The 24,632-nt window shown below is 47.6% G+C and overlaps 6 protein-coding genes across 6 annotated transcripts; 2 read left to right on the forward strand and 4 right to left on the reverse strand.

Moving 5' to 3' along the window:
• Positions 1-489: 489 nt before the first annotated feature.
• N7479_003264 (putative RSC complex subunit Sfh1) lies at positions 490-2,424 on the reverse strand (the record flags this gene model as incomplete). Its single annotated transcript, XM_057250961.1, has 4 exons — positions 490-594; positions 648-732; positions 787-1,974; positions 2,078-2,424. The coding sequence occupies 4 exons, from the start codon at positions 2,422-2,424 to the stop codon at positions 490-492; spliced, it is 1,725 nt and encodes a 574-aa protein (XP_057110286.1).
• An 826-nt stretch (positions 2,425-3,250) lies between these two features.
• On the reverse strand, positions 3,251-4,996 carry N7479_003265 (putative general stress response protein Whi2; the record flags this gene model as incomplete). The annotated part of the gene is made up of 6 exons (XM_057250962.1): positions 3,251-3,271; positions 3,327-3,591; positions 3,644-3,993; positions 4,051-4,189; positions 4,245-4,281; positions 4,336-4,996. Coding segments are annotated over 6 exons (1,473 nt in total), but the record flags the coding sequence as incomplete, so codon positions are not given.
• An 871-nt stretch (positions 4,997-5,867) lies between these two features.
• On the reverse strand, positions 5,868-8,294 carry N7479_003266 (dipeptidyl-peptidase III; the record flags this gene model as incomplete). Its single annotated transcript, XM_057250963.1, has 3 exons — positions 5,868-6,983; positions 7,033-7,912; positions 7,996-8,294. The coding sequence occupies 3 exons, from the start codon at positions 8,292-8,294 to the stop codon at positions 5,868-5,870; spliced, it is 2,295 nt and encodes a 764-aa protein (XP_057110288.1).
• Positions 8,295-8,523: 229 nt separating this feature from the next.
• On the reverse strand, positions 8,524-11,293 carry N7479_003267 (putative protein kinase Scy1; the record flags this gene model as incomplete). Its single annotated transcript, XM_057250964.1, has 2 exons — positions 8,524-9,800; positions 9,853-11,293. 2 exons carry the CDS (start codon positions 11,291-11,293, stop codon positions 8,524-8,526), a joined length of 2,718 nt encoding a protein of 905 aa, XP_057110289.1.
• Positions 11,294-11,986: 693 nt separating this feature from the next.
• On the forward strand, positions 11,987-13,396 carry N7479_003268 (branched-chain amino acid aminotransferase, cytosolic; the record flags this gene model as incomplete). The annotated part of the gene is made up of 4 exons (XM_057250965.1): positions 11,987-12,224; positions 12,281-12,578; positions 12,629-13,327; positions 13,384-13,396. The coding sequence occupies 4 exons, from the start codon at positions 11,987-11,989 to the stop codon at positions 13,394-13,396; spliced, it is 1,248 nt and encodes a 415-aa protein (XP_057110290.1).
• Positions 13,397-18,154: 4,758 nt separating this feature from the next.
• On the forward strand, positions 18,155-19,145 carry N7479_003269 (bZIP transcription factor; the record flags this gene model as incomplete). The annotated part of the gene is made up of 3 exons (XM_057250966.1): positions 18,155-18,317; positions 18,375-18,928; positions 18,999-19,145. The coding sequence occupies 3 exons, from the start codon at positions 18,155-18,157 to the stop codon at positions 19,143-19,145; spliced, it is 864 nt and encodes a 287-aa protein (XP_057110291.1).
• Positions 19,146-24,632: the final 5,487 nt, after the last annotated feature.

The following is a 24,632-nucleotide window of genomic DNA, read 5'->3' on the forward strand; positions in this document are numbered from 1 at the left end:
ATAGAGTCTTGGGACTTCGGACAGGACGAGGTAGACTGTTCGGGCCTTACGTCCAGGCCGTTGGGTCTGCTAAAGAAAACACCAAGGGTCCCTCTTGGGGATAGCACTAGCACTAGCATTTGATGAGACAACAATGAAAATGGGACAACTGTATCATTACCTGGTTTCACTAGATGTCTACTCTAATCCCTAGTAGCTCTTTGCCTTCTTGTCGTCCGCAGAAATCATGCATCGAAGGCAAGAAAGACAATGATTGATGGTCCACAATGACGATAACGCCCCTGAATTTTGCGAATGGAAATTGAAAGCAGATGCCGGTGGCAGAGCAGAAGGCAATACGCCGTAGCGCCGAGATCAGTAGAAGAAAAGTGCAACGATAGCGGATTAAATGGTTGAGGGGGACACGGATAAGTAGATGGCGTGAAATAGGTCATTGAAGCTTAAGATAGGGTACATTAAGGTGATGTAGGGAAAGATGCTGTTGGTATTTTAGCCATATCGGCCGATGGGAACATCGTGACGGTGGAGATCTTTGGACCATTCTGGTGCCACCTTGTCACGTTCGTAGAGCAGGCCACAGTTATGGCAGAGTGTCTGGAGAGTATGGTTAGAGACAGCTTTCAGTACATTCTAGAGTGAACACTTACCCGTGGGCCATCTGGACCATCACGTACAGCCCAAACTGCTGTGCCCCACACTGCACAGTTCTTACATCTCCAGCTTTGGCGTTCCCTGCAGAAAGTCATTAGTGAATATTCTAGCGATGTGTATCTAGCTACCACATACCATTCAGAAAGTGTACCACCACCGCCACCGTATCCAGCCCCTGATCCGGTATCAGGAGTTCCCCGGCCACCGGGAGTGCCACTTCTGCCAGTAGGGCTCAAGCTGCGGAACCGGCGCTTGCGCTTATTCCTCTCTCCACGTCCGAGCGGAGTCTCGCTATCCACCTCGAAGTAATTGCCACTGTTCTGCCTCGAGATATCAGGTGTAATACCTGTGGTTGAAGAGAATCTGGCTGTTTCCCGACGCAGACGTCGAATCTGCCGCTCACGGTCACCTTCTCTCCGTTCGATTTCTTCCTTGGACAGTGTCTCGACTTGGGGTTGCCATCCATCACAGATGGTCTCAGGATCGTAACGCCAGCCGGCCTCCACGCCATTTGCTGCCAGATTCTCGATCTCGTTGCCGTAGCCGTTGATGCCGCTGACAAGAGCACCGCTTTCGCAGACCTCCTTTTTGAACTTGAGGACTGCTTCGTAGATGGCATGCGCAATGGCACTGACCCATTCACCACCAAGGCTGAGGTCGGCGCAAGTGATGCGCGCAAATTCTTCAGCCATGCCAGGTGGATGCAGTAGAGACCACTCGAATTTGTCTGTGTACAGCTTGTTTTGCAGGTTGATGTTGAGGGCGATCAGGCATCGATATGCGTCATCTGGGTTCAAAAGGCTGTCATTTACCAGCGCTTCCTTGGTCACAGTTACAATGGTCCCCACGTTTGACCCGCTATCAGGCGTCGCAATGTTGGCAGCAGCTGGTGTGGTTGGCGTATCTCTTGGCGGTTCAGTCTGCGGTTGGACACTGGGCACCGTGCCTGCATCTGTGCTCTGGAAGAGGGGGTGGAGAGCGACACCAGCGTACTCCTCCAGCTGCTGCCGGATCTGGTTGCTGATGGTCATGGTCGTGGCTTGAGGATTTGGGAGATCAAGATCGCGAACAAATCCAATAGCGAATTCTTCGGGGGTTGAAAGCGATTCGTGGAGGTTCCATAAGAAGGTATCCTTAATACGGAACGGAGGTAATGGTTCGGGTCTGCGGTACGCAGGAAGAGTCTGATTGATGCTAGGGTCCACAGCAGTGCGTGGGAAAGGGAATGGTTCGAGGGGTTGGTGGGCGGGGACTTCGACGTCAATTCGGATAGGAACGAGTGTCAAGGGTAGTTGCGCTTGAATCTGCAGTTGATCGGCACACCTAGAATCACCGCGCTGTATGTTAGCCAGATTAAAGGATGGTAGGGGAAGCCAGTGGCCACTGTCGTCAATGGCCACATTCGTCCTAACAATAGGGAACATACGCTGGTCGCAGCATTCTCTTGATCATCCACTCGCGGAACAGGCCTTGCACCTCCACCGGCGCATGTACCTCTTTGCCTAGCTTCTCTGAATACGGCACCAACTTGTCGGTAGCGGATTCTTCGCGCCGAAGACTCCTCAGTCCAGTCGGCCGTCTGGGTCCGTCGTTCTCATCAAAATCCTCATCATCAAAGCCATCTTCAGCATAATTGATTGCTGTGGTTCCACGCTTTGTGGTGCGCGGAGTCGGGCCGGTCTGAGACGGAGGATTGACAGGTGTGAGCAACGCGTTTCCATACTGGCGCATCCGCGGAGGGTAGGAACTGATGTAGCCTCGGAGAGGGGACATGTTGGCGATTCAATTGCACAATAACATGCCCCTTCGAGGATATCGGCGGGAGAATAGGGAGCTTGCGATTGTTGATCGCCTCGATGTTCGAAGGGCTGATCACTGCAGCGAGGCACAACTGAGAATGGTCCAAGCGCGAAAAAGTTAACAACGAGTACCTGTATGATGCCACAGTATAAAGCAAATGTGGGACAAAAATCAAGATCGCGTCAAAGACATCCAGATAGGATCCAGCTGGAGAGATTGTCTCTGAGATCGATATTCTGCGCGACTTTCCCCAATTCGACGCTAGTCCCATTCCAGGGAGGACATCACGTGTTTGGCGCCTCAGGCTATAAAATCTAAACCATTGTAGAAAAAACAGATCAATAGGCATATCAATAAGAATTATCAATAGCATCATCAGATGATCAATTGGCGCTTTGCCTTTTCCATCGTTCTTGGGTTATGATAATGTAGTGGACTAGGCTCATTGTCGCATTCATACCTCAGATCCAAAACAACCTTGGAAGCAAGCGGAATGTGAGGCCACACAATTGCTAAAAAAATTCTAGATCTGCACCATATACAATCTTCATAGCCACAATAACTGATGTCCAAGAAAAAATTCACTAATCTGACTAGCAAATGAATCCGCTGAAAGGAATGAAAACACCCAAACTGCTGAGTACGCCAGCGCTACTGTTGATAAGGTAAAGACTTGGATATTTGTTGCAGACATATTTAAATGCAACTTGGAAAAAAATAACAGTTGAAACTTCGAGGCACAAGGCCTGGGGGAATGGTAATCGCATACAGATGCAAAGAAAAGAAGGACGGAAAAAAATCATCGGAGCCCAATAACGCTCTGCAATGGGATTAGCTATCATGGGTTTCAAGTTCGCCGAGGATAGGGGTCTTACCATCTCCAAAGTCCACACACGCCGGATCCAGACCTTTACTGGGCCCTCAACGCCCTCCACATCGTCCAACTCGATGCCCTCCCACCAGCAGCGGCGGGCAGGCTTACGCCAAAACAGGAGAAGCTTCTGGGCCATGCCCACGGAATTGTTGTTTGACAGGTCACCGCGAATATCGGTGCGGAGTTTAGCCAGTGCAAGACTGCAAATTACTGCCTTGTTAGGCTCCGGAGCACGGTGACCCCACTGGTCAGCACGATCAAATCCTCTACATCATATATTAGCGTTGGCCCGTGGTTGAAATCTCGTGTTTTACTCACCCAGCTGTCAGCATTTCAATGAGATGTTGCTCAGTTGACCCAATCTCTTCGCTCTTGCGCAGTCCAGAAAAGATGCCATCTTGTCTCAACAACGACCTACCAGCTGCCCGCTTGACTTCAAGCATTTCATCGTGTCCAATGTCGGCGCGAGGAGGGATGACATAGAAGTCAAGGTCCTCTCGAAGGACAATGATTCCAGCACGGTCCTGCAGCATGTCGCGGGCTGAGCCCTGCATTGCGTCCGACATGTCCATTTCAGGTGAGCTTGAGCCGGAAGGCAGAGATGAAGGGATGGTTTGGGCAACAGTTCGGAAGAAATCAAGCATATACTGAAGTGAGATGGGGTCATACTAGAGAATAGCTGTTAGAAAGACCTTCTCTGATACTCAAGATAGCAATTTACATACGTCAACCGGGAATACATCCCCGTCATGGAAACCATTTGTACTATGCCCATCCGGGAGGAGGCCATTGGGGAAGAGAGAGAGCAGAACGAACTCAGGCAAAGTCAACAGCTCATCTCGCGAAAGAGTGAATCGGGTACCACTATCGACTCGTTAGACAATGCATAATTGAGATATGAATCAATGTGTGATCTTACCGAAGGTCGAGACCGACGTGTTCATCTCCACCGATATCTATTATAACATGTTAGCGCAAACCATACAGCCCGCCTTGGTTATCAAACCTACCACCAAGAGTGTTGATTGGCGGTCCCCCGGTCTGCTGGACCTGGGTAATGATGCTGGAGGCACCTCCTGCAGCAGCCATCACGTAGGTAAATGACTCAAGTGGACTGTAACCTTCTGTGTAAGGTGGCGGTGGTTCACCGTCGTCTGAAGAGCCCTCGTTTTTTGGTTCAGAGAAAGAGGTTTTTGTGTCAGCAGCAACTGCCGAAGATGGGGCCGGCTCGAGCGACTCCTCGACAGGTGCTGGGGGCGCTAAGGCTGGAGGACAAGCGGGTTCAGGTTCGGTAACTTTGTACGGGCGATTGGTGTCTGGCAGTGATGAGAAGATAAGAGATGAAAATGGCGGTGGATACGCGGGAGAGGAACTCGATGCTGATGCTGGTGAGTGCGGTGGAGGTGCAGTGTAATAATCGTCGTCCTCCTCTAGGGAGTCGGTTGAATGAGGCGGGCACGCCGTGGTTGATGCTTCAGACGGTGGCGTTTCTCGCGACACCGTGGTTTCTATTCTTGCCTGAATCACGTCAGACAGGCTGATCTGCGCAATCAAAATGATCGAATGCTGACTTGGTCTAGCAATGCGACTGATCAGGGACGAGTCTCGTCCAAGTGGGGAAGGAGTCTTGACAGTTTTCCAACTGAACTGACTTTCAGCGAGATGAAAGAATCTTTATTCCAAAATGAGTAGAATGGATATAAATTTCATCTGCTAAATTGGCAGTGATTGAGTTGCAGAAAGAGAGCGCTTAGAGGTTGGGGAAGATGGGTAGATCAACTTGCCTGGACGGCGGTAAGTCCGAGCGCCTCATCGAAGCCTTGGCACGTGCCGTGGCCTCTGTCTTTTGCTTTGGTTTGGATTTAGTTTGGATTTCCTCCAATGCTATTTCTAGATTGAATATTATTGTTGGGATGTTATTAGACCTGCTCAAGTCACGGTAAACTCAAGTATGCCATAGGCTTTGGCCTATTCCCGGCCGGTCCCCGCAAAGCCCCCTACTATACTCCGTATACCATCACATATTGTGAGGTGGCCTATTTTGGTTTTGATTTTCAATTTCAAATGAATTTGAAAGCTTAGTTGTAGGTATAGAACTATTGTACTTTCTAATTTTCTTTGGGGTACACTGTACTTGGTATCAAAGTCGAATATTATCTTCATCGTCTATATAACCTTAGAATATACATCTACCATGTACATCACACATCTTCAACCATGATATCTTGGAATCTTACTATGAATATCACAAATAAAATCAAAGAACCAAAAGTGACTTGGTAAAGAAACCCTTGTTTCAACGTGGTCCTCCATACAGAGTAGTTCGGTGTAGAATAGGGGTAGTCCCTACGCTCTCAAAGTCACAATGATAATAAAGGTCATGATTCACACGCCTCTGGGAAGACGGTAAAGAGTGAGGCTATTTAGACATGGCCTCAGTATATGCGTGGCTAGTTCGATGAGATGGAGATATATACTGTATTTGTATTTCATTTATATATCAGCATTGAACGTTTCAATGTTCATATAAAAATATGTCAGATCAGACATTACGCTCTGCAAAACTCTGAATCAGACCCTCGAGAGTTGGCTCATACTCCTTCAAGCTGACTTCGTCGCCCTCGAGAATAGTATTGGCCTGAACAAACACCTTACGTGGGACCTTGTTCTTCAAAACAACCTCACGAACGGTGGATCCCCACCAGCTGTCAACAGAGGTAATACTGTCGTACAAGCCCTTACCAGCCTCAATATCTGCGGTACTCTTGTAGACGTGCAGCTTCTGGAGGTACTTCTCTACGGCAGGGCGTCCGTGAGTCATGATCTTAGACCGGTCAAGGCGAATCTCCAGATCAGAGAGATCCTCCTTGCTGTAAGACAGCTTGACAAAGTCATCACCGGCATCAAGGAAGGTGCGCAGAATACTGTACCGAGCCTGCATATGTGCCTGGCCCCATTTCTGTGTCTTCGGATCCCAGAACTCGAGGGCAACCAGACCAGCGCGGGCCATGGAGAGGTAGGCTGCGAAGAGGACGTCGCCGGCCTCACCGGCCAAGTCTTCCTTGCCATCGCCGAATCCGAAGATCTTCAGGATGCCAAAGTCGCAGGCAAGCGCCATGGCCACACACTCAGCACGGCACTCCTCATATGATGAAGCAATGGAACCAAAGACCGAGCTCCATGTCTGCCCAGGCTTGTACCAGGTCGACACAGGCTTGTTGGTAACGGGGCTGATGGGTGGGTTCTTAATGTCAAAGTTATACTCCCCTGGTGCTGTCTCCTGCAACAGCTTACCAGTTCCATGACCTAGCAGTTCGTGGATACCAACCTGGACCTCAAAGGCCGGGTCACGGAATGTGCGGTAGATCTCCTGGTCACTCTCAGCAATGAAAGGAATAGCCTCGTTAGGAGCCTTGGCGCTGAGAACATTGCCAAGAGACACGTTCTTGAAGCCAAGGTTCTGGCGAATGTCATCATAATTGGGCAGGTTGATGCCAGCTGGAAGACCCGAGCAGGCGAAACTCAAGACCTCCAATGATGTGAAATCGGGGCTAAGGAACTTGTCTTTTTCAAAGTCCTTGCCCCAGGGCAGCTTGGGAATCATGCTCTCAGCACTGTCAACCAGCGTACCAAAGGCTCGGGTACGTTCCAAATTGACCTGAAAATGTTAGCGACACCAGTCAATATAAATCCAGCATGTATCATACCAAAGCAACGAAGCCTTCCCATTCTCCGCGCACACCATGGGGGTCTCGGTATGTTTCAACAAAGCCCAGGTTCGTCTCCAGCACAGGCTTTTGGTCCTTAACCCAGACGCGCTGGCTCTCCTTGAAAGCCTCAATGGATCCACTTCCAAATGACAGAGCATATGAATCTAACATCTTCTTTTGGTTGTCATTTGCAGCAGCAAGTCCTGCCTGCTTGACACTGTGTGCAATCTTTGCCATCTCCTCCTGATGATCACCGAAGACAAGGCGCAGCGTCTTTCCCTTCAGATCTCCGTCGAGCTCGAATGTGTCCACATCGCCGAGATCCCGGTTCTTCGCAGGAGGAGATGAAAGACCAGATGCAATCAAAAGCTCGAAATCACCCGAGGATGTCTTCCGGATTCTGGTATTCTCCAACGCGAGTCCCTTCTTTTCCATCAAGTCACCAATTGCCGTGATTTCTTCTTTTGAGATCGTCGGCGAATCGGGGTAGTAAGTAGTCATGTGGCCACCCTTGGGGTATCCGAGGTGCATCATCGACTGTTCAGTGGTCTCATAGATACCTCCTCCGGTGGTATTAGCCTTCTGGAAAGCTTCCTTTGTCTCCGCAGTGGCCGAGGCCAGAGCTTCAAACGCGGATGCGGGCAGCCGAGGGATGAACTTTGAATCACCAAATCCCTTGTAGTTTCCGCAGTTTCCCAAGAATTGACCCGCATATTCGAGGAAGAAACGGAGGTCCTCGGAGCTGACTTGTGTTTTCTGGGCGAGGCTGTTCCAATCGCCACTGGAGGCATGGTAGAGTGACAGGATGAGGTCGTAGATGGGTTCGGACTCGGGGGAAACCTGGCGCAGGGTGACTCGCGTGCCCTCAAATGCGGCTCTGTATACATTCAAAGAAACGTTAGCTCCCCGTAGCTGTTCAGTATGGCACTGGCAGGTCGATCCAACGCAGGAACACCATACCTGCTCATGAAGTGGGCATATTTTCTCAAGTTTTGGTCTTTGAGAGTATCAAAGTGTGACTTGATTTCTAGTCTGACCACCGTAGGAGGTGAGTCAGCCAGGTAATGCTGTTTGATGCTTTGGTCCATAGCTGGCGCGCGAGTTAGATGGGATGATGAGAAGCTGTTTGCTAATCTGGGAGTCAACAGGCGAGAGATTCGATGGAGGGGTAAAGGTAACACGGAGCTCCGGGAGAACAAATGCGGCGCAATGCCACGCATAGGGTGCATATGGAGGGGCTTCACGACGAGGTATGACATATCATGAAGAGGCACCAATCAGGGACGTGTCTCCCTATCCACGGTCGGATCACCGATGGAGTCCGATCTATAATTGCTTGGCACTATGGTTTTGATTTGGTAATGGTTCTTTTTACACTTAATTACAACTGTTGCAATGTCTATTTTCACTATGCCGAGTATATGCATTAAATAGCAATAACAGCAATAAAAAGGGGTATCAGCCAAGAAAAATAACCAGAATTGTCCCTTATATCAGACTCTCATACTTGTCCAATCCGTTCTTCTGAGTTCCCTGCTGCGGCATCGCAGCTGTGCCTTGGAAGGACGTTGATCTGTTGGCTGTGTTCATCGGAGGGGGCCTAATAGCGCTGCTAGGTCCCATATTTCCTCTGGGAGGAGGGGGGATTGAGAAGGAGGAGTAGTTAGGTGCCGGTTGTGCCATTGACCCGGACATATGATTCGAGGATGTCATAGTCGACATGGACCCCAAAGACTGACCCGGCGGGCCTGTGTGAGATCGAACATTGGCATTAGCCGGGGCTCCCCATATAGAAGCTGATGGCTGCATAGCAGGGAAGGCGTGAGCAACCGGTGAGGCTTGCCGAGCAGGGGCAGGAGCGAGAGACGGGAAGGAGCCCAGTTTCTGATCCGGGGTAATGGAACGGAAGCCAATATTGGACTGTGGGCTTAAGGCACTGGGTTGGTGTGTCTTGCCTGCATTATTTGAAGACCACGAAAATGAAGGTGACATGGTCGGAACCGCTGGCTTGGCTGGCTCTGGCTCCATACTGCCCCACATGTCTATACTCTGGTCACTTGCAGGAGATGTCTTCTTCCCAAGAACAAGGCGCTCAAAGCTACCAGCACCGCCGTCTGCATCGGGCGAACTGAGGCCTGTGACGGACTGCGAAAATTCATCGGCACCATTTTGGAAACCAGTTGATCCAGCGCCAGAGGATAGCTCTTGCAGTTTTTTGCTTTGTTCCTGTTCAATTCTCGCTGAAAGGGTTTTTATAAGAGCCATAAAGGCATTGAACTGTTGAAGGCTCAAAAGTGGCCCGAGACTGAAGCTCCAGAGAACAGGCAGAACTTCCAAAGCCAGGAATTCTGTGTCTGCGACGGCTCCAACTTGACGAAAGACCTTCAACGATGCCATCATCACTGCCGGCTCTTTTGTTTTGATCGCCTTGAGGGATGGGACGAGCTTTTCTTGAATGGTATACTTGTCCAGGATCGAGGACTTGGCTGGTTTTGACTTGCTCGCCTGGATTCCAGAAAAATCATCGTCAAGCCCATCTGAAGCTTCTGCAGAGGCCCCGCAAAGCACACTGAAAGCTTCTAGACTGCGAACCTTAATAGCAAGACTGCTAGTGCGACTAAAAGTGGTAGCAATAGGAGGGAATACCTCGTTCTTGACCGTACTGAAGTCGAGAACCGGGAGCATTACAGGGAGGCATTTAAGGGAAGCATCTACCAAAGAGTGAGTGGGAGAATCCAGCCCTAGCCGAATCAGGGGTAGAATATCTAGAAAGAAAAGTCAGCTGGAGGTTCATAGGTTTCGCTTGAAAAACCCCACCATCTTTAAATTCCATCCCTGAACAATTATCGGCAATCAGCTTCATGTTATCCAACACAACCATGAGGCCCGCATCTTTCTTAGAGTCTCGTTCAGCAGCTCCCTTGCCTGGGCCAGTTCCAAAGACTTCCTTCAGATGAGGGATGATTTTCTCCGGGAATACACGGCGTCCGTTGGGGATTCGTTGAAGAATACCGAACACATTTTGCAATATCAGCGGGAGGAGTTCCCGATCCTTCAATTCGTCCATCAGCGCTCCCAATAGCTTCCTCTCCAAGACAGAAACAGGGAACTCAGGCAGTACCCGTTGTAAGCCACGCAAGAATTGAGACTTCTCATTGGGGCTTTTTGTTGGCAAAGATTCCAAGAACCGGATAGTGGAAACCAAGATATTGTCAAAGTACTGGGATTGCTGGAATTCTCGAGCATTCATCCGTTGAGCTGGCCTTCTAGTAATGAGCCTTGGTAGGACATGGGAAAGTAAATCCTTGGGAATTGGCTTCGAGCAAAGGAAATTATTGCTCTGTGATGGAGTGGAAGATGGAGAGCTCAGCAGTTTCTTATATGTGGTCAAGTTTCCGTTCGTTTGCAGAGGCGACACATGGGGAGAGTTGTACAGAGCGATGATGACGAGACCCAAAGAGAAGAGATCGGCAGCTGACGATACATTGGAGTCCATGGCAAAGTCAGGCGACGTGTAGTCCAGGTTCAACTGTACTGAAGCGGGAAGCCTTGGTTCTTGATAGAGAACCTCAGACACGGCTAATGGCGGAAGGGATGAACGAGTTTCAGAAGAGTCCGGAGGCCCCGCGAATCCCAGACCAGAGATCTTCCAATCTGATTTGGCATTGATATAGATGGCGTCCGGGTTCAGATTTCCATGCACTAAGCCCGCAGACTCGTGAAGAAATTCAAGACCCTTAGCAACTTGCAAGAGTCCCTTTTGAATTTCCAACTCATCGATCTCCACATCTCTTCTTCTCCGAGTTCCATCAGCCTCCTGAATCACGTATCGGCTTGTTCGCGAACCAGCGCGTGTGGTATTTTCTTGGTCGTCTTTTTCTAGGAGTAGCCCGGAGAGTGAGGCGGTAAGATGCTCTGTGGCAAACATGAGGCCGCCATTACGCGTTTCCTCTACAGGCTCGAGCACCTGAAGAATGGATGGGTGCCGTAGGCGCGCAAGATTGCTAGCTTCGCGCTTAAGTCGCTCGATCACATCGTCCTGCAGCTTCTTGGAGGAGGAACCAGAACTCCTCCCAAAGCCGCCAGAGCGTGTGTCTAGTGATTTGCGATCAAAAATGAACACCGATGCCGTCGTTCCTGTAGACTTTTTCTTTGCATCGTGGATTTTCCAGGGGCCGGAGTAGACAGTGGGGTTAGGTGAGATTTGGTAATTGGCGGAAATGTTGGAACTGAACGACTTGAGCGCAGAGGAAAACATGGTGGTGAGGTCGCAGGCGTGGATTGATTTATCGACACGACAGTCGACGGAATGAAGGGTGTTGTTAGTTTCACAGTGTCGTCACGGCGTAGGCAGCACAAGACATGATTTTCAACAATTCAGTGGCTAAAAAGAGTATAAATGAGAGGCAGGCCGGTGTTGGAGTTCGAGGGCTAATTGGGAGTCAGAAACATTAGCTCAAAGGCTAAGAGAATTGTCCACGAGTTGCATACTTGGTCAATATCCCGCGCAATATGGCCTCAGGTCCACGGGTCCTCCCGAGGTCGATAACAGCCATTCTTCTTATCGGTTCTCATCACATGATCCCATCTTGCTGCCTCAGGGTTTCAAGGAGAGTTCAGGCACGACGCCCGACACAAGCCGCAGGAAGCCGAAGTCGGCCAACAACTCTAATTTGCAGCCTCTGATTGGCCAAGAGGCCAACAACATCTTTATCTACAGAGCGGTGGCAGAACTTCCCATCTGGGGGCCTCCGACTCATCGGAGTTGTCGTCAAGCTCCGTAGAGACACTGCGGTTCTGGTGCAGAGTCATATTTCTAGTTGTAATATAAAACCCCATTGACCTCCTTGGTTCCAGTACGTTTATACTTCTTCCAGTGACTCAATTGACACACTCTCCCCTCTCTATACCCTTGGCTGGCCCTTGGATCGTTCCTAACACCACCACAGTCATGAAGTCGCTTCACCAATTGGCTCGCCGACAGGCACTGACTGGACTTGCAATGCCCCGCGTCCTCTCCTCACAGAACATCGCCGCCAGCCGGACATGGCAGAGGGCTTTCAGCGCCTCCACAGCGACTGCCTCCCAGCTCCCAGGTCTTGATGCTTCGAAATTGACTATCACCAAGACTACCACCCCCAAGGAGCCAATGGACTCCAAGGATCTTGTCTTTGGCAAGTACTTCACAGGTAAGGCAATGTGTACGCTTTATTGCCTCCCAAGCACTGACCGGAAGAAATTATAGATCACATGCTCTCCATGGAGTGGACAGCTACCGACGGATGGCACGCACCCCGCATTGTCCCTTACCAGAATCTCAGCTTGGATCCTGCAACCTGTGTGTTCCACTATGCATTTGAATGCTTTGAGGGCATGAAGGCGTACAAGGACAGCACCGGCGGCGTCCGTTTGTTCCGCCCCAACAAGAACATGGAACGCCTGAACAAGTCTTCTGCGCGCATTGCTCTTCCTACTGTGAACGGTGATGAATTGACAAAGGTCATTGGAGAACTCGTAAAGTTGGACAGCCGGTTCATTCCAGAGTGAGTAGATCCTGTGTACCTCAGATAGACATCCTCGCTAAACTTCACAGTGCTCGTGGCTACTCCTTGTACCTGCGCCCTACCATGATTGGTACCCAGAAGACTCTGGGTGTTGGGCCACCAGGATCCGCTCTCCTGTTTGTCATTGCTAGCCCCGTTGGTCCTTACTACCCAACTGGCTTCAAGGCCATCGACCTGGAGGCCACTGATTACGCCGTCCGCGCCTGGCCCGGCGGTGTCGGTGACAAGAAGCTTGGAGCTAACTACGCCCCCTGCATTCTACCTCAACTTGAGGCCGCGTCCCGTGGGTTCCAGCAGAACCTCTGGCTCTTCGGCGAGGAGGAATATGTTACCGAAGTCGGCACTATGAACCTCTTCATTGCTATGAAGAACAAGGAGACTGGACAGAAGGAGCTGATCACCGCTCCTCTTGACGGTACAATTTTGGAGGGTGTCACTCGTGATTCCGTTCTGACCCTCGCCCGCGAGAGACTCGCTCCTGAGGGCTGGAACATCTCAGAGCGTAAGATTCGCATGTCCGATGTTGCCGAGGCATCTGAGGAGGGCCGCTTGCTCGAGGTTTTCGGTGCTGGCACTGCTGCCATTGTCAGCCCGGTCCGCAACATTAGCTACAAGGGTAAGATGGTTGCATGTGGTCTGAAGAAGGAGGAGGAGGCTGGCGAGATTGCTCTCCAGATGAAGAACTGGATCGAGGGTATCCAATACGGTGACGAGAAGAACCCCTGGAGGTAAGTTGGCACTAATCATTGTTGAACCTGGATGACGATATACTAACAATCTGTAGTGTTGTAATCTAAGACAGAGATGTTAGATAAAAAGGCTTCCGTGCCTAGGATTTCAAAAGTCGTTGCTTGTGCGGTATTTTCTTGGTTAATTTTGCATTTTGCTTGAATATTTGGGGTACCAAGACTACCGAACAGCAGCGAGCGTCTTTTACATGATCATCTGGATCTTGGTTCTTTATATAGAGAGCTTTTCTGAACTTTGCTATTTTCGGCCTTTCGTTGAATCAACCATTTCGTAGAGGTATTGGACAGGGTGGAAGCCTGTGTATACCCTGAGTGCCACACATGCTGTAGAATTGACAAACTACAGTTGCTGGAGAAATCCAGCGTCTTATCAAGTCGGTTTGACTCCATTGGCTCACCTCAAGTTGTAGTGTAGCAACACACCGCAGGCTTTGCAATTTAGCCTGCGGCTATTCAAATATTAGCTCATTATGATTCCCTTTAGCGTTGACTCAGAGAAGGCATTGGAGTAGCGAGGTCCAGTTAAGCTTTTCTGAAACTAATGAACATGAAACGGCCCCAGGGCCATGGTTTGCTCGCTGATCATCGATTTCCCCACTTAACAGCCTATAGCGGGAGGAAAATGAAGAATTCATCAGGCAATAAGGATGCTGTTAAAGCGTTCTAATGACTTCATGATTTTCAACAAGTTTACAGTCTGGTGAAGATATATGGAACTATATATATCCTCATCATGGCGAGCAGAATGTAGTTATATATCGGCAAGAAATTGTCTACATTACGCAAAGATCTATGACAGATTTAGCGAGAGAGAGAGAGAGAGAGATAGAGAGAGATAGAGAGAGGGGAAGAAGAATACATTGCTCATGGAATGTGCAAAGAAGAAAAAGTCACACAGGATTTGTTGATAGATTCGATTGAAGTCAAAACCTCCAAATTATACCAGAAGAAACACCCTTATTTATGTCATTATGTACTACATACATTATACTCGAACCCATAGGACTTACTTGATTAACATATATTTGGCCTTTGGTTCGCTAAATCTATCGATCAATAAACAGTCTAGATACAACGTCGTGCCTAGGTAGTCTGTTTGCCTGACATATAGTTCATCCTTCGCCTATGTTACAGACTGCGGTTACCACTTTGTAGGCTTGAATGTTTTAATTACATATACCTTGCTCAACAAGAAGACAACTCAGTGATGAAGTTAGCAAATCATGTAGGTCTATTTTCATCCAGGACGCTGACTAGTTACCAACAATGATAGCCAAAATCACAGCGACAACTGATCAAGTACTACAACATAAACGTCGAAGAAGAATAATATTTTATTGCATTTTACTTTGACTCAAGATATGACGCAACTTCTACACTATCATTAAGAGAAAAATCTGGCTAGGATTATCTCAATAAGGTCAATAGCTCGAACAGGACTCGAAATCGTTCCCTTGCAGCGATGGATATAGCCCCCACCCAAGGCCGATGATCCGATCAGCATCAAGCACAGACAATGCTGAAACATCTGCCAGACCACCTGATGCCCCCAAACACATGAAGATCCAGATATGTTAGTCAGATCGTCCAGCTTGACCTTGTACAAACACAGTGCTGACGATTGACAGCCACCCGTACCCATAATACTCATAATCCCACGTGTTTCATTGCAATTCTATGTTGACCTCTGGCCCCTTGCATTCGACGGTTTTCGAGATAGGGCAGTACAAGTCAACCTAATGGCAAGGATTTAGAGACCAAATCAATATCATCAATTGATAGTTCGGGTGAATGGGTCGCAGCAATACACCCTGGATCAACTGCAGATATCCAGCTGCAACTAGACCCAAAATAAGGAAATACATGCGACCTGCAGCACGTGGACCACGTGGAATGTGGCTAAACCCAGATGCGACAAGTCAAGCGAGAGGGCATGCAGAAAATGAACAGAAAGATCGACTTTTCCTGTAGAGAAGGTTTCAGGCTCACGCTGTACGCCCTTTGCCTACATATTGGGGCAAAATTTAGAAGCACAGCGGCACACAGCAGGCGTTTCAGAATGTTCCGCATGGATAACAATGGGGATTGTTTGATTTCATAGGTCAGATTTAGTGCTCGGCATATTTGAGGGGTTGCAATGAACGCTTTTATGAATTATTATATTGCATTACGGAAAATAACCGGACTTGGAGTTGTGAGTGGCTTGAAGGAGGAACTGGTCAGCTTCTTATCTTGGGATACCCCCGATGACAGTTTATGATTATTCACTTCCGGACTTGTTGACTTGTACAGGATAAATATAGCAAAACACAAAGTTGGAAAAGTTAAGTACAGAGGGCCGATGTTTTTGGTGCGACTCGAAACAACCCTTGGAAGAGGAAGCAACAAGCTGGACATCTTAACCATGTTCGTTTTGAAGTTGCCATGGACTCGCAGATGTTTCGGAGATTGTTTTGTTTGATCGCATCCAGCTTCAGCACTGGATGCCTTGTCCAACCTCCCCGATCTAGGCAAATATATTTGCAGAGAAGTCGGATGAAGTTGGCACACCCAGTAGGTATGCTTGGATGGGCTTTTGCACTCGGTCCATTTCATATTTAGTGTAACAATCCTACGCGAGAACGACAACGTGCCAGAACCATACAAAGAGGCTCGGAGATTGCCGTCATCGATATTCCTTGCGTAACTCCAAATCCTTCAAAAAAGAAAAAAAAATAAAAAAAAAATAAACACAATGGGGAAAAAGACAAGGCATTCTGCAGACATGCGTGTGTCATGGGGGGGAGGGAGGGGGGTGCATCTCGGACACAGCAAAGTTGGGGGCTGCATAATAGTCCACCGCCAGGAACATTCTTCTAGATTGTTACTAGAAGGCTCACAATGCAACCCATTCAAGCATCTGGGGACCAGTGCGGTATGTGATTCGCTACAATCCCTGCAGGAGGAAGAGTTTCCACTAGGATGGCTGTGTGATCTTCAAATTCCAGCTGGAGGCTTGGACAGTATCAGCGGTGAAGAGAACTATGTACCGGGTACCTGAGATGTTGTGTTCATTCAGCGTGTCACTGAGGTCATGAGATGACTCCCCGATATTACTTGATCAGGAATAAGAAGGTGTCCAGCTCAGCCCTATACAAACAATGGCCCAGGACTTTAGGGCGACGCACTAGCGGAGTTGGTTCCTAATACGCACGGCATTCTTGTTATTAACTCCGACCCCGTATTGGTGGGGAGACCCTGCAAGGACACCTATTCATAGCCTAGTTGTCTTACCTGGAAAGAGCCTCTCTTTTATTTTGTGGATTTCCCTTCCCGCCCCCCCCCCCCCCCTCTAACCCACTCCCCCTCCCCTTGTCGGGCTTCAAATTTGTACTCCGTAGTTCGTATTGTATTCTTTCGGAGTCAAGCATCTGGGTCTAAGCGTATCTCCGGGGGCTAGACAGTATATTAGGCAGTAGGCTAGGCAGTAGGCAAGCGAGTGGGCCTTAATTCCTAACTACGGAGTGCGGGTGTACGGAGAGTACGGATTTTAGGGCGCATCATATGCCTAGATTGGTATTCGCGATGCCGCCAATCAGGCAACCAGTGGAAGCGCGTCAATGAGGTCACTATCACAGAAAGGAAGATAATAATGGTTAAAATAATAAATGAAAAATAAAATAAAATGAAAAAGCAAAGTGACGTTAATTACAGAGATATCGCCGAATCCAATACAGGCATAGGGGTGAATCAATATACGCAGGACCCAACAGAGGTTCAAAGAGCATTTATAGGCGATATAGGCCCGACTTTCCAGGGCGCCTAGACTCCCCAGAACATATAATTTCTTTTTCTTTCTGGTTCTATAGTCCTGTATGTTGAAAACTCCAATACTCTAATACCTCTAGAATAATCCTCAAGATCAGCCAAAGAGTCAGATCTTTATCCCCTTAGTCCGTTGCCAAGATGAAGACCAAAAAAAATTAAAAACGTGGTTAACGACCGTGCACGTCTGAAGCAACCCACGTGAGAATATAGAGAAAGAAAGTGAAAAGCAAAGGTGTAACCCCAAAGTCCACGCATCCCGTTTCATCCCTGGGCATATCGTGTCTCGGGCCAGTCAGGTCGAATGAGGATCGCCTCCAAGCGAACGTCTGGTTAGCGTGTCCCGGCCCAACTCCAATAATCCATCCTACCGTCTTGGATTTTGATCATACGCCGTACCACTTTGGTGCTACATGTTAGATCTGAGATCCTCGGTAACTGACCGGTCTGTCGGTGTTTTAGTAGTTTCGTAGTTTCAGTAAGTTAGTGGTTTTTTTTGTTTTAGTGGTGTTTTTAGTAGGTTTGGTAGTTTGAGTAAGGCTTGGTGATCATAGCCCTAAAAAGGTTTAATAGATTTAGGTGTCATAGACTGATTTAGTGTATTAACTATTTAGAGTGATTAGAATGAGGGGGTTTCATAAAATCCCAAGTACAGAGGCTGAACGTGGATCCCTGAGCAAATTAATTAAAAACAAGAAAATAAAATAAAAACCGGGACTTTGTGCACATGGCAGGTCGAGTCTAATGGTATTCGAGCACGGACTGACCTGGTTATCGCGACGGGGCTTAGCTGCAAGGCCCGAAAAACCAATTCCAGCTGATCAATGGGGAGCCTTATGTTCTTCTTATATATAAATATACTGGCATCCACTTGGGTCATTAGCCTCACCCGTTATCACCTCTTCTTCTATATCTACCTCTACCTTCCTCCATTCTTATCTACTCTCTCTATTCTATACTTTATCTTTATCTCTGCTCCTAGCCTTTTACCTTTTTTTTACCATGAATCGCTCTCCATCGTATGATGGCCGCTCAGGCTCTCGTGGTAGTCACAGCAACAGCAGCGCATTCAGTCCTAATGCCAACCCAAACGAGGACTGGACTAAGATCTCTGATCTCGCAGAGCGTCGACGCATTCAAAACCGTATTGCCCAGCGCAACTATCGTAAGTTAAAAAAAGGAATCTCAGATTCTCATACATTCTGACTCGGAACCCACATAGGCAAGAAGTTGAAGCGCCGCCTGGAGGACCTTGAGAGACGAGCTGCAACTTCCGCTTCGCCAGAACAATCACACGCAGAGCCAGTGTCTCCCAAGCCATCACCAAAGACACGAACCAAGCAGCGATCGTCCAAGTCTACAGATGTCAAGTCTCACTCTCCGTCAGACCGAGCTTCCTCGTACGAATACTATTCCCCCGAGGACCGTGGAACCATGTTCGCCCAGCAATGCACTCGCCAGCTCTCTGCCTCACCCCCACCAGTTTTCTCCTACCCACCCATGTCACCATATGACACCTACCGACAGTCCGCATACACTCAGTCCCCCATCTACCACGCAGCACCGAGCAGCTACAGCGAAATCGCATACCAGACCGAATATGGCGAGCCCGTTCCCTCTCTGGTCCCCGTGCTCCCATCGATGCAAGCCCGCAAACTCGCCTACGACGAAGATCTGATCAGTCCCTTCAGCATGAGCTATGCAACAATGGCTGGAATCGACCTGTGCCAACAGCAAGCCCAGGCTCATACCCAACATCAGCCTTCTGCGCTTCCGGTACATTTTCCTCGCTGAATCCATTCATCGACCAGTCAGCTAATATCTGTCTGTGTTTTTTTTTTTTCAGATGCCAGCGCTTGCATATTACGAGGACCAGCGAGCACCTTCAACGTCACCAGAGGCATCTATTTTCACATTCCCGCTCACGCCGGAATCTGCCCCATGCTCACCTCGCTCAATGCATGGTCTGTATGAGTACGATCTACGGCCGTAAGGCGATCGGGAAGATCGGGGACGTCAAAGCCCGACGGGTATTTCCGCCCGTCCAGACCCCGAACGCCGGATTCGAATCCATCCGCCACGTTTTTTGTTTCTGCCTCCGAGTATATTGCTTTTGCATGTGTTTTTTATTGTTTCGCTTTTTATTGGTTTTTTTGTTTTCTGTTTTGTGTTAGCCCTTTTTTTTTATTATTTCCCTTATGTGTGACGAGATAGCTGCATGATAACTGGCGTTGATGTTTCTTCTTATTGGTAGCGTGGTGTTAAAAGGGAACAGGGATGAGCTAGGGAGCCACGTTGAAATGGGTTTATTTACTTTTACTTTTTTTTCTTTTTTTTTCTTTTGTTCTTGGACTTCTGTTTTTTGTCTCTCTGTTTTGATTAAATGCAGATCTACAGAGTACAGATGGCGAATTTGATAAGCTATAGAAAAAAAAACGAATCTCCTATACATACACAAAAGGTTCTCATAGGTGGATTGATCCAAAGCCAACTTGCATAACTCCATGGCCCCCAAAGCTCCGTGCGTCATTTTCAATTTCAGCTTAGCCAGAAACTTTTTTTATGTGACCGGAGACTACTCTTTTTCTGTCTCAACGGTGATCTGATGTAGTATCTATTCTTTCTGGGGGATGTTTCCCCAGTTTGATAGCCCTAACAATCCTAGTATGTTAACATTATAGATGACCAAGACCAACTTCTTAAAGCGGACAAGTTCATACATGATTCAAGAAACAACTCAAACTCACCGAAGTCCATTAACCGTTAACTAGGGACCAGTCTGCTGGGAAAATCCCGATCCCTGCAGAAAGAGACAATACCCACACCCCACAGCACTTGTTTATCCCGGCATTTGCCTAGTTCGACTAAAGCAGCCACTTGAATTTGTTTTGATGAAAAGGATTCCTAGATCCGCCTCGAATTTCAGAAGGGGACTCCGAAACTCCAATAAATTCATCGGATGATGCAATCTGCAATTTACTATCTGCAATATCCTCCGTCTGCCCCCCCCCCATCAAACCCACTCCCCCCATCAAACCCACTATCCCGGTTACATATTGTACTATATGCGCATAGGTACGGAGGTGGTCCGAGGTTTTTGCTGCGCCTCAACCCTTGGGGTTCCCTCCCCCCCCCTCATTTCAAGCATTTGTACTTTGGCCAAGGACAACACATTGAGATCCTTCGAGACTAATAAACACACCAAGAAAGCTAACCGAACACTAGAGCCAAGTAAAACACGCCCAGTACTCTGGCTTTTTTATTTTCCCAACAGTCGCATCCACTTCGGATTGGCGATGTTTCTCCCGGCTAGTAGAGACATTTTACATCCGAATCCCAAAGGTCTCGGAGGAACAGCCGCACCTTTAACTCCTCCAATGGTTGCTATCCAAGTCCCGTGGCACGGTTGCCATACGCAATATACCAAGAATCCCGAGAAAATGATAGTAGGTTGCTAGAAACCCACTGCCCCACAAGATTTTCGGCCGGAAAGTCTACGAAGGCTAGAGAAGATTGGGGCTGAAAGGGCTGAACGGCAAAACAGCTATAATTTAGGTACTCGCCGTATCTCGTACAGCATAGTTTCTCCTCCCGTTCAATCTACATGGCAGGATTTAGGGGCGAGAGGTTAAAGGGCTAAATGCATGGAAATTGTACTTAGGTCAACCAATGGTCTTCTTTTTCCTGTCTTGGTTTAGCTTGAGAGGTGGGATCTGCTTATCGTTGGCGGCTCTGGTCTGCAGCACTCCCGCCTATCCCCAATCCCTGACTGGTGTGGATCAATAATATGGAGATATGCATAGATGGGACTCTTTATTTAGCCAAAAAGGAAGGTGTTTTTTCCCTTTTTAAAAAATGATTATTATTCTCTTTGATATTCCCCTCTCTGCACGTTGCATGTTGCATATTGCATGTTGCAGTGATTCACCCGCATTGTCCCCAACCTTATCTATGGCGAAAGCCAAACATGTTAAGTGGTCAATATTGCCGAGCAATTTGGAATGAAACTGGGAAATCTCGATCAAGAATAGAGAGGGGGGGGAAGGGTCTTTCAGCCTTCTTCTTGGCTTCTTTACAATTTTGGAATTCTCGCCGAGAAACACTTAGTCCGGTGTACGGAGTAGAGGACGGAAGGTATATCCATTACCCACTATTTACTAGCACATACCATACAATATACTATTCTAGTACAACATGTCCTAGTTTTAGAGTAACCCTATCTAGATAAAGTAAACAAACTAAACAGGAATAGGCAACCGAAAAAAAAAAAAATCATAGTTGTGACGAGCAGTAGAACAAAGTTCCCAGAGATATCCACTAATGTGACCAGCCAAGAACCGAGCTGGACGCGAATCCCGTTGAAATGGCAATAATTCATTCTCAGTAATCACCTAAAACTAACCTATCGCCGTCCAGACCCATAGGGCGCCTTAAAGGGACATGCGCCGTCAAACTCCACATTCTGCAGCGGGGCTGGCCGCAGTCAGCACGGGAGACCGCAGTATTGGGAACGGTAGGTCTGGTCTTTCAGTTTCCACATTGGAACTTCTTCATTGGGCGAAGGATTTTAACCTTGACAAATAAGGAAATCGATGCGGTGACTTGTGGTCGAGGTGCATACTGCACACATGGTTAGTCTAGCGTCTTAATATGGAGTACTCCGTACCGCGTACGGAGTATTTTTTACATAGATAGGACTATTTTTGGACATGGATGGAAAATAGAGAACGGGAAATTAAGTAACTCGGTCGATTTCGGTCAAAGTTCGCTTGGATTATGGCTTTGGCCTTTTGGGGGCTGTTTGCTGGCCCATATCGTCAATTATTCCTGGAGGTTCTAGAGTACGGAGTAAATGGCCCGGTGTTGCCGGCAGTGCGTGGCACTAATTGCGCATGCATATCTACTAGATTGTCAACCATGTGCCATATGGGCCTATAATCATAGGAGGTTGAAACACCGGAGTATTAATTGGAAGATTTAGGCTCAGGCTCTTCCTGACGGGTGAAGAGAGAACGTGCGCTCATCATTGTTTATAGATATGTTATAGAATTTGAAATAATAATTTAAATTATAGTTCCCGAACCTTGACGGGTTGTCAGTATAGTAACCAAACTCTCAGTATAGTAATCAAAGGCTTGTTTTAAATTCTAGCTCCACGATCTTCCCGAGTGCGTTGTATATAGCGGCTTGAGAGCAGCAGGTAGCTACTGTATTATATCTTATCTGCGTTAAACTTGGTGACATTGCTTTGAAGCCTATTGAACTGGTTTTCTAGAAGTTCTAAAAGACTCTATGAATATGCTTGATCTTGATTGGAGAGGAAAACTGCTCCAGTCGTGTTGCTAGAAGAGTACCTTCGTAGCCTACATACAGGTCACGGAATGTCGTCGGAACTCTTTATTCGCGTCAAATGTCCCAATGAAGGTGCATGCATTCTTCCCCTCGTAGATGTGGAGATTGTTCCAGAGCTTGGTAGATGTCCGCTCCCTTTCGTTTTCCTGGGGTTCTGAAACCCGAGTAATACGAGGCTCATATAGTGAATCTTGGGACGATGCCCCCCCGAGGGCGAAAATCCGCCCAAATAAAATTTACTCCGAGCTATGGGGATATTGTAGGGAAAAGGTATTTATAACCAGGAAGCATAGTTGAGTAGGGCTACTATTCTCGCTGTAGCAGGACTTGAGGTAGGTAAGCAAACAAGAAAAAAAAAAAGAAACAGCAGCACCCACAGATGATATACATCAGGACTATACTAACCGAACATGCATTTCCACTACCCATTCAATACAATTTTGGGATATATAACGGAGTATATCAGGATGACAAACGAATTTGCTGGCTGACTCTCGAGGCACATCACCCAGCGCCAAGATATAAGATTATGCAGGGTCTTTAAAGTTAAGAATCTCACCATTTGTCCATAGATCCGTATATCGCCTCACATTATGACAGATATATATTTAGAGGTACTACTAGGATACTGGACACTGTTACCTGGAAAGCGATAAAACATTCTTTCAAACTAATATAGCAATGGGAGTAACTGGAGACCACCGGTGGAGATTGATATGTTCGGCTGTAAGGAACTACATACTTGGTTAGCGCTGAAGATACAGGGAGAAGAATAAAAAACCGCCAAGTCCAGTAACTGAAAACGATCCCCTAGCTACATTGACATCTTGTAACAAAAAAAAGAAAAATGAAGGAGAGAGGAGCGTGGCAATATACAAACCCCCTCATCCAAGACAGCTAAACTAACCTATAACTAAAACAAACAAAGCTAACCTCCCAAAGAATGTACTCATCAGCCAAGACCCACTAATAACACCTCCATAAACGGCACCATCCAATGCTTGGAAATCACACGCGTCACCAAACAAAGAACCGCCCTTGGCCTGAGGATTTACCCCCATGTGACGGTTCCAGCGTTACACCACTATCTCAGCAAATAGGACAAGCCAAGCCAAATACTGTTTACGCGCCCAACCCCAATAATTGACCAGGGTTGTGTGGCCTTGCATATACGTATACGCTAACTGTTATACGCATATACGCTAAATCCCCAATGGAATTTCTAGGTGGACCGCACAGCCGCCGTTCCGCCTGTCCGCCAGTCCGGTGCACTAATACTTTAGCGGTTTCTGTTTATGTATCGATTTTCTGGATTATAAAAATATGTGCTTTTGTTCCTGGATGAATTTCTAAATTATATGTCATTATGAGTGATTCTTACAAATTAGATTAATAACGAAGTACGGAGCAAGGCAGCTAAATACGAGACTGTTGTCATAGGTGGCACGGGCATGGTGTACCCTTGACATCGGCGTCGCCGATAGTTAAGGTCTGGGGAACGAGCAACCCGACGCTGATTGAACGGACTCGGGAACTTGCTGCATATTTGGAATGTTTGAGTTTAAAGATTTCTAATTATTTTGGGTTACCTCGGGGACGCCGGTGTATGTAGGTATACGAGCCCGTTGTATGACGTTCACATGCAGTTGGAGAGCCTCAGAGGTGGAGGCTCAGCTTTTTATTCTTGCAGATCTATAATGAATTTTGTACCTGAGGCTCTTACTCTTAGCAATGGTGATTTGTCTTTTAATGTAGGTGGGCCCTTGAATGCTGAGCTACTCTGAGACATATGGGGAAGTGGGAAGATAGTAGGACAAGCAATGTGTGTACTACTATCACGTTCCATTTGAAAAAAAAAAAGTAATGTGCTGAGTCTACGGTCAGAAAAAAAAACAGTAATAAGAATCAAACAATGAATAGGGAGGTACATATTGATCCTGGTATTCGAAATAAGAGGATCATGGAAGTAGGCCAGGGAAGATGCGCGCAGACAGAATAAAAATCCCAATAGATTAGAAGAAAAACAAATCCCATTCAAAGCAGCGAGTAAACCAAGCTCAAACATCTGTCATCATCGTCATCAATTCTTGAACCAATCATTCCACAGTCAAGGGCATGGTACAGATCT

This window comes from Penicillium vulpinum (genome assembly GCF_028829585.1).
Source record: "Penicillium vulpinum strain IBT 29486 chromosome Unknown utg000002l_segment0_segment0, whole genome shotgun sequence".
Taxonomy (NCBI): domain Eukaryota; kingdom Fungi; phylum Ascomycota; class Eurotiomycetes; order Eurotiales; family Aspergillaceae; genus Penicillium; species Penicillium vulpinum.